At 36.9% G+C, this 9,903-nt stretch overlaps 1 protein-coding gene across 1 annotated transcript; it reads left to right on the forward strand.

The window, feature by feature from the left end:
• Positions 1 to 1,480: 1,480 nt before the first annotated feature.
• LOC125477358 (ABC transporter B family member 4-like) lies at positions 1,481 to 6,272 on the forward strand. Its single transcript, XM_048584370.1, has 10 exons — positions 1,481 to 1,642; positions 1,724 to 1,945; positions 2,029 to 2,267; positions 2,470 to 2,995; positions 3,113 to 3,386; positions 3,511 to 4,403; positions 4,545 to 4,811; positions 4,906 to 5,169; positions 5,296 to 5,589; positions 5,850 to 6,272. The coding sequence occupies exons 1-10, from the start codon at positions 1,481 to 1,483 to the stop codon at positions 6,201 to 6,203; spliced, it is 3,495 nt and encodes a 1,164-aa protein (XP_048440327.1). The 3' UTR covers positions 6,204 to 6,272.
• The last annotated feature ends 3,631 nt before the right edge of the window (positions 6,273 to 9,903 follow it).

Raw genomic sequence — 9,903 nt, forward strand, 5'->3', positions numbered from 1 at the left:
TTTTGGTTGTTTAGCTTCTTGATTCCTCCAACAACTTGAAGATCACCCATCGTATCGGCAAGACTTTGACTACACCGAGCAAGCTTGAGTGACTACCGTGCAGAGTAATACACTACTCTCGACACAAAGAAGCTCCCTCTCAAGGTTTGTGATAACCCTAGCAATAATCTCAAGAAACCTTTTCTGATGTGGAAGATCAGTCAAAACTGCAACCACAGAGCATACTCGGAATTCCAAGAGACTTTACAACCAATGCTCTACCAAGAACGATCCCTGACCGACTTGGCTCTGATACCAATTGTTGAATAAGAAGAGTATCCAAGATAACTCTAATGATCCCAAGAAGAAGAAAATAGAACACACTCTTAAAGAAAGCTCACAAAACAAACTAGTTAGCAAAGCTTTTCTTATTTAGCTCTAGGCTTTGTTTTTCCTTGGATGATTTACAATGCTTGAGGACTTGGGTATTTATAGCAAACCAAATGAATAAACTAAGATTATTTATTACCACACAAAACACATTAATTGCACCTAATTTATTTTTATTCAACCATGCCTAACATTGCCTAATTTTCCATACCTAACTTTGACATTGATTTTCAACAGATGGAACCTTGGAGAAGCATGGACACACCATGCTAGAGATATCTAGATAATTCCACTAACTTCCTAAGCTAGAATTATCTACACTAATCTTGCATGTTGGTGGAAACCTCACCATTCTTCTAGACTCTTCCACCAACTTAAGAAACAACATTCTAGTCATTTCTACAAAGTACTACTTTAACTTGGATAATCTAGCTAACCAACCTTAGTGAATGTTCTAGAATTCTTTATTCTAGATTTGTGTAGGTCCTTTAATGAGATGGGGTTGATTTCTTTAACAAAACCTTCACTTACATGGATCAGATTCACCGTTACAGTAGGAATTACTCCTGGGGATGTAGTTTCTAAGGTAAATATTCTGTGGCTAGAGCCTGGTAAAAAGTTTTCTTTACGAATACATCTTCACTAGGAATTACTCCTGGGGCCTGGACTCGACTATTTCAATTAAACGACACTAATGTCATGGCGTTGTGTGTTGAACTCATACATTTTAAGACTAAACTTATGAAATTGGACAACAGTCCAACATTCCGTGTCGTATAAGTCCCACATAAAGGGGTGCACTTTAAAGGACTTACTTGGAATCATGAACTCGATTCAAATCTTCTCTATTTCAGCCGCCAAATGGTTGTTCCATTAGGATTTGTGTCTGAACTTCTATTTTTGAACTTTTAACTTGGTTTCTGGTGTCTGCGGTTTAGTTGCTAAAATAGGATCATATCCTCAGGTAGCTCTAAAGTATGTTTACTTGGCTGTGGGAGCTGGTGCTGCTGCATTTCTGCGTAAGTATTACTGAGCTCCCTTATAGTATTGAAGAAATGGCTTGGCTTATTGGAAACTGAGATAATAAATTATCTTTTGCTATATGTCAGAGATGATCACCGGAGAGAGACAGGCTGCACGAATAAGAGGTCTATACTTGAAAACAATATTAAGGCAAGATGTTGGTTTTTTCGATAAAGAAGCGAACACTGGGGAAATTATTGGCAGGATGTCTGGTGATACTGTGTTCATTCAAGAGGCCATGGGCGAGAAGGTATTTACACGCTACACAAAAGCCTCAAATGATTTCCATTTTCTCTAACAGCCTCTATTTTTTTTCATGTTCTTATTGCAGGTAGGAAGGTTCATCCAATTACTTGCCACATCCATTGGAGGCTTCATAATAGCATTTATTAAGGGATGGCTTCTCACCCTTGTCATTCTATCATCTCTTCCCCTTCTTGTCCTCTCAGGTGCTGTCATGGGCATCAATTTATCGAAGATGGCATCCCGTGGGCAAACTGCTTATTCACTGGCATCAACTGTGGTAGAGCAGACAGTTGGTTCAATCAGAACTGTATGCCTCCTTGTCTACAGATTCTAATTTTATTCTCTATATTATCTTGGTATAGAACAAAAACGATGAGCATTCCCTTGCAGGTTGTATCATTTACAGGAGAGAAACAGGCGATAGCTAATTACAACAACTCCTTAATAAAAGCTTACAAGTCGGGTGTGCACGAGGGTTTGGCTTCTGGTTTTGGGATTGGTGTTGTTCTGTTTATTATAATGTCTAGTTATGGTTTCGCTATATGGTTTGGCGGAAAGATGATAGTTGAAAAAGGATATACTGGAGGAGAAGTAATCAATGTAATTTTCGCTGCGTTGACTGCCTCCATGTAAGTTGCATTTCGATAAATTTTGATGAAATTTTTTAGTGAACGTTGCGTAATTGCACTAGTAAACATGTTTTCACTTTTGCATACACTTCAAGTTGTGATATCTTAAAGTTATTGACTACTCCCACTCTTCACTTCAAAATTTAATATTTGATGCTTCAGAATATCATGATATGAAAATGTCTCCATGATACTTTTCCAGGTCTCTTGGGCAGGCTTCTCCATGCCTCAGTGCATTTGCTGCTGGAAAAGCCGCAGCTTATAAAATGTTTGAGACGATTAACAGAAAGCCGGAGATAGATTCTTATGACACTAATGGGCAGCAGTTACAAGACATCCGTGGAGACATAGAACTGAGGGATGTTTATTTCAGTTATCCTGCAAGACCAGATGAACAAATATTCCATGGATTTTCTCTCTCAATACCTAGCGGTGCAACTGCTGCTTTGGTTGGGCAGAGCGGAAGTGGTAAATCAACTGTGATCAGTTTGATTGAGAGGTTTTATGATCCCTTAGCTGGGGAAGTTCTTATTGATGGTATTAATCTCAAAGAGTTCCAGCTGAAATGGATCCGACAGAAAATAGGTCTTGTCAGCCAGGAACCCGTGTTGTTTACTTCTAGCATCAAAGATAACATTGCTTATGGGAAGGACGGTGCAACTAATGATGAAATAAGGGCTGCTATAGAGCTTGCTAATGCTGCTAAATTCATAGACAAACTGCCACAGGTTAAATTCGTTTATACACACTCTTTAAGTTTGGGTGTTTCTTTGTTGATCTTACCATTTCAATACATTCAAAGATGGAAACATATCCTAATTCAGCTCGTTTAATTAATTTTTTAGGGACTAGACACAATGGTTGGTGAACATGGAACTCAGCTGTCTGGGGGCCAAAAGCAAAGAGTTGCTATAGCTAGAGCAATCCTGAAAGAGCCAAGAATTCTACTTTTAGACGAAGCCACAAGTGCCCTCGATGCAGAATCTGAGAGAGTTGTGCAGGAGGCATTGGACAGAATTATGATTAATCGCACCACTGTCATTGTAGCCCATCGTTTGAGTACAGTAAGGAATGCTGACACCATTGCTGTTATACATAGAGGGGCAATCGTCGAAAAAGGTAACACATTTGTTTTCTATCTTACCATTCGAGTTCCCAGTCTTACTTTCATCAAGTTTAAAGTATCGTTACCATAATCTTAATTAATGAGTACTTCTCATACCGAACTTTTTCAACTGAGCAGGTCGACATTCGGAGCTAATTAAGGACCCTGAAGGAGCATATAGCCAGCTTATAAGGTTGCAAGAAATGAGCAGTGTGTCAGAACAGACGACTGTGAATGATCATGATAGGCCAGAAATTAGTAGTGTGGATTCTCGGAGACATTCAAGTCAAAGATTTTCACTCTTACGATCCATAAGCCAGGGATCATCTGGAAGAGGAAACAGTAGTCGTCATTCCTTCTCAATCTCATTTGGTATGCCCACTGCAATAGGTGTCCTTGACGCAGCACCTGCAGAATCTGATATTCTTGCTTCAAAATCATCAAGAGTACCTCCAGAAGTCTCACTTCGCCGCCTAGCTTACCTGAACAAGCCAGAGATCCCAGTGTTGTTCCTAGGTACAATAGCTGCAGCAGCCAATGGGGTAGTCTTACCTATTTTTGGGTTATTGTTATCCAGTGTAATAAAGACCTTCTTTGAGCCACCTCAAGAACTCCGGAAGCATTCAAAGTTTTGGGCATTAATCTTTATTGTTCTTGGAGTGGGATCTTTAATAGCACTTCCAGCAAGTCACTACTTTTTTTCTGTGGCTGGATTTAAATTAATAAAACGAGTCCGATCTATGTGCTTTGAGAAGGTAGTTTACATGGAAGTAAGTTGGTTTGACGACCCTGAGCACTCAAGTGGTGCAATTGGCGCAAGGCTTTCTGCAGATGCAGCTTCTCTGAGGGGGCTGCTTGGAGATGCTCTTGGTTTGCTTGTTCAGAATTTAGCAACTGCAATTGCTGGTTTGTTGATTGCTTTTGTGGCAAATTGGCAACTTGCACTTATAATTCTTGTTTTGCTGCCTCTGTTAGGAGTAAATGGTTATTTTCACGTCAAGTTCATGAAAGGATTCAGTGCAGATGCGAAGGTATTTCTCTGAAATCCAAAATTTTAAGAAAAATTATAGTATGCAGCTTGTTGCCGGTGCAGTTCAAAACATGATCCAATCTCACATACATAATATGTATAAGACTAATTTTTATTGATACTGAATTCTAAATGGTTGCAGAAAATGTACGAGGAGGCAAGTCAAGTAGCGAATGATGCTGTAGGGAGTATTAGAACAATTGCTTCCTTTTGTGCCGAAGAGAAGGTGATTGAATTGTACCAGAAAAAATGTGAAGGCCCTATTAAGACAGGGATTAGGCAAGGGTTAATCAGTGGAATAGGATTTGGTCTATCCTTCTTTTTTCTGTTTTCTGTGTACGCCACTAGTTTTTACGCCGGAGCCCGACTTGTTTCAGCTGGAAAGACAACATTCGCTGATGTTTTCCGGGTAAGTTATTTTGCCTTCCTCTACAAGTCTTCAAGTAGTGAATGGCACAGAAAATTTGTTCATATGCCTGAAATTTTGCCCTTCTGGTTTGTAGGTTTTCTTTGCTCTTACTATGACAGCTGTTGGAGTGTCTCAGTCGGGCTCCCTAGCTACTGATGTAAGTAAAGCAAAGAGCTCTGCTGCTTCTATATTTGCAATTATCGATCGAAAATCAAAAATAGACTCCAGTGATGATTCTGGAACAATGATAGAAAATGTGAAAGGCGAAATTGAATTCCGCCATGTCAGCTTCAAGTATCCAACTCGACCTGACGTGCCAATCTTCCAGGACCTTTGCTTGACCATTCGTCGTGGCAAGGTAACTTAGTAGCATGCACTGTTCTTCTTTGTACTCGTTTTAAATTCATTCACGAGATTCGGACCTTGTAGTCTAGTAGTCTAATATGCGTTTCTGGAACTTGGAAATGTACTTTGTGTTTATCAGACAGTTGCTCTGGTTGGAGAAAGTGGAAGTGGGAAATCGACAGTCGTCTCATTGTTGCAGAGATTTTATGACCCTGATTCAGGTCACATTACACTAGATGGAATTGAAATCCAAAAGCTACAGTTGAAGTGGTTGAGGCAGCAAATGGGGCTGGTGAGCCAGGAGCCTGTGTTATTTAATGAAACCATCCGAGCCAACATTGCATATGGAAAGGAAGGGGATGTAACAGAATCTGAAATTATAGCTGCAGCAGAATTGGCAAACGCTCACAAGTTCATCAGTAGTTTACAACAGGTAGGCACTGACTTAAAAACTTCGTCGATTTCTTTCTTATCGGTATGATTTAGGAATATGCGTAGCTGAAAATAAAGATTGAGCCACCTCAAATAGATGACGATTTAGAAGTTCAGTAGCAAAACATGAAGATCGAGCCAACTCAAAGATATGAAGATTCGATCTTTATGTTTGTAATGCACGTTTGTATCACTTATTTTTACAAAATTATATTCAGAATGTTGAAGATTTATACATATTAACTTCGGAAAACAATGCAGGGTTACGATACAATCGTAGGAGAGCGGGGGGTTCAGCTGTCTGGCGGACAGAAGCAAAGGGTGGCAATTGCAAGAGCTATAATGAAGGCACCAAAGATTTTACTACTAGATGAAGCCACAAGTGCGCTCGACGCTGAATCCGAACGAGTTGTTCAAGACGCACTGGATCGCGTCATGGTGGATCGAACCACGGTGGTGGTTGCTCATCGGTTATCAACGATTAAGAGTGCAGATTTAATAGCAGTGGTGAAAAATGGAGTGATTGCAGAGAAAGGAACGCATGAAACTTTGATCAACGTCGACGATGGCATTTATGCTTCTTTGGTTGCTTTGCATGCAAGTGCCTCATCTTAGAGATCTACTTTTCGGTAATTCTTCCGAGTACTTCAGTCGAATAGGAAATCCAAGGAATAAGTATGTAATATATAATGTTAAGGAGACCATCTATTTAAACGAAATTTTGTAAATTATATAACATGGTTGTGCGTTAGATTATGACTTAAGTATTGATTAACGTACATATATTTCTATTGGTGACACGTTAGATGGTTTATAAATTTAATCTAAACAATTGGTATACCTAGTTTTTTTTAAACAGGTATATTACCAAGGCGTACCTGTTATGTTTTACTTTATATCTTGTAAAATGTATAAGTATGTAATACAACAATTATAAACTCAACCCATTATAAAGTCGATTAGAGAGGAGGATTCGAACACCTGACCTTGACTGTGGTCACTCTAGTGTCAAGCGCTTTTTACTATTTGAATCACAAGTCTCTTCTAAATTTTTTTCACCGATTTAAAGCAAGCAAAATCAAAGAAAAAATTTCTGAAGCCGCTACGGCTCAGTTGTGGTGGTGGCACAAAGAAAGTCGTATCTATGCCATAGTTTTTATTTCGCAACGATTCATGTCTTATTCATTTGTTAAATTTCTGAATCCACTACAGCTCAATGGTGATGGTGGCACAAAAAATAATCATATTGATGCCATTGTTTTTATTTCGCTACGATTTTTGTCTTATTCTTTTGCTGACTTTCTGAATTCACTACGACTCAGTAGTGGTGGTGGCAAAATAAAAGGCGTATCGACGCCATCGTTTTTATTCGCTACGACTTTTGTCTTATTCCTAGGTTATCATTTCCACGTACTCACTTTGATAAAATACAACTTTTTATGTATAAATTATGAATATAAGTCTTTGTTTTTTTTGGTCAATCCATGAATATATGTCTAAATCCCAGCTTTTTCTTGTACTGTATAACGTATATGCTTACATAACACGTAAAGAAATAGTAATAATTGAACGTTAGACAACAGAAAGAAAGAACAAATAATTAGAGAGTGACACGGAATATATTAATGAATATGTCACCTGCGTGTGTTTTCAATACTGTTGCTTCGTCAACCAAATGATTTCTCTCTCTAATCAAATCTCAAAATTTTGACCTTTTTTTTTTAAGGAGGAAGACTAGAACGGTTTCTTTGGAGGATTTTTGGTTTTTCATTTACTGTAATTTTCAGGCTTTGATTTGGATGATTTCAAGCTTTTGTTGGAGGTGCTGTGTTTGGAGTTTATTCTTCCCCCTCCCGTACCCCTCTGTTTTTCTGGATTCTTGCTGTTGTTTTCGGCATTGGTCCTGAGATTTCTAAGATCCAGAGTGACGCTAAAAAATATGCCCTAACTTTATATAAGCTTTCACAATTATAATTTTGATAAAATTGTACTTAGAAAAATATTTCAAACTCAATAATTTAGAAACATGGAAAAACCAATTTATTTTATATTGAGAGAAGGAAACAAAAAAAAAAAAAACCCAGATGTACAAGTAGATGGACGATGGGTTTTGTTTCCCCTTTATGTGAACTTTTAAATTATTTTACATAAATCGTGAGGTCTTTTGCTTATTTACTAACCTTGTTAGTATGGGACTAAAAAAATTATTCACATTTTCGAGTCTTTAATTGATATGTTTAAGCAATGCATGAGCACCTAATTAAACCTAGTAGGCTAGTATTGGTAAAGACATACATATATTAATTTATTGAAAACTAATACTAAGGAGACCAAATTTTAAATCAAATTTTGTAAACCATATAATATGATTGTTGATGATTTGATTACTATTTAATTGTTGATTAACGCACTATTTTCTATTCGTGACACGTCATATGGTTTGCAAATTTGATCTACCTTGCATTACTCCTTGTTGAAGGTTAGACTTGAATTGGAATGAACCTCTAAAAATTGCAATCAACATAGCCACAAATAGGGTTTCAAACCCGCAACATCCTTTTTAATTTTAAGGAGGAGAAACCACCCCTTCTTATTAAACTTGATTATTTAACCAAATTTTATAAATTTATACTCTTCTGAAAACATATATGAATATACCACCTAATATTTTTGGTGCCCTGATTTTTTGAGGCCCCGAACGATTGCCCTGCCCGCATTTGGCCAGGGCCAGCTCTGGTTGTTCTTCATCTATGCTTCCGGATGCGATATTAGAAACTTAAAACTGAGAAGCTAAAAGTAAAATTGAAAATAGAAAATTTTATATGAGTGATACTAAACCCACCTCATTGTCTTATTTTTCCATCCCATTTTAATAAAAATGATAATGGCATTTTTATACTTTAGAAAAAAAAAAGACTTTTAGACCCTATTTATAAATTTATTATAATCTTTCTATCCAAAAAATCTAAAAGGAATGAAAAAACTGAAAAAGCTTAGCAACCTTTCACCTCCCCCAGCCCGTTTCTTTTACCATCTTGAAGAAAAGCTCAAAGGGTTTGCAGCATGAACAAATCTAATTTGAATTTCTACGGTTGTAGTTAGTGAAGAAAAACCGAAGGCGATTGAATTGGTTTTATCTTGGATGCTTAGTTGTGAGAGAGAATGGCGTTGGTTTTTTTTTTTTTTTTTATTTATTTTTTATATATGAAGAAAGCTTCAACAGTTGAGTTGGATGCTTTCTTTCCAATTAGACCAGAATTTGTAAGATGACATGCTGCTTTCTCTGAAGATGGTCATTTGGATACAGCCAAAGTGCTTGGACGTATCCAATGGTGAGGTCTAAGAATTCTTGTTAGGTTGCTTTGATCCAAATAGCACATTCGAGGAATGAAATCAGCTCAGGCAATGCCATAGGTAATATATAAAATAGAAGAAGGTTATTTTGGGAATAATAGTGGGTGGGAAATAACATTTTAATTTTTTAAGTTTCTATGGTGAGTGAAAAATAGTATAATGAGGTGGATCTAATAGCACTCTTTTATACTTACCCCATTCACAAGCATATTTTAAGAAAAACCCTTATATTTGAATACAAACTCATTGGCCATATTTCTCACTCAACTAACTTCCCGTTATGGCCTTAAGTTGATGAGTTAACTGATAATTTGTTTATACTGTGATTTATGACCATTTTCATAATTTGTTTATAATGTGTTTTAAAGTTGTTCTTAGTCCTCAAAAGCAGTTTCAGACATATTCTTCTTTTTTTTTTAATAGAGAAATATATTTACACTAAGAGAGTAAAAGAATAAATTGGTTGCAAAACTCGTCATTTTTGAAAAATTGACCAATATCATTTACTTACAAGTAAATATGGATATCACTAGACTGTACTACTAAGGGTCAATTTGGGATTGTTGTGCTTTTAAAAAAATACTTCTACTGTATTTCAAGAATAACCAACTGTAATATAAAGCAATGGAGCGTATTGTTCTTTTAAAAGTGTTGTGAGTATGAACATATTGAAAAATCGTTTGGCAAATTTTTCAAGTAAAAGTAATATAATTGTAGCTCGCAACCAGTCAGAGGTCGGAGACTCGGAGAAACCAATCAGGGACAGAAGTGGAGGAACACGAATTGTATTTTTAAAATTTTTCAGATATCAGTGTTTTTAATAACACTTTGAAAGTTGCAGCTAAGATGTTGGTGGTTATGTCTCTTAGCTCTCAAAATTTTTCTCCTTTAGCCGCCCACTTGGTTTTTTCTCTTTGTCCTTTCATTTGATATTAATGTTAATTACCTTTTAATTGTGTTT

This window comes from the organism of the source record quoted next, unplaced genomic scaffold (genome assembly GCF_019419815.1).
Source record: "Pyrus x bretschneideri cultivar Hongxiangsu unplaced genomic scaffold, Pyrus_bretschneideri_v1 Contig21, whole genome shotgun sequence".
Taxonomy (NCBI): Eukaryota; Viridiplantae; Streptophyta; class Magnoliopsida; order Rosales; family Rosaceae; genus Pyrus; species Pyrus x bretschneideri.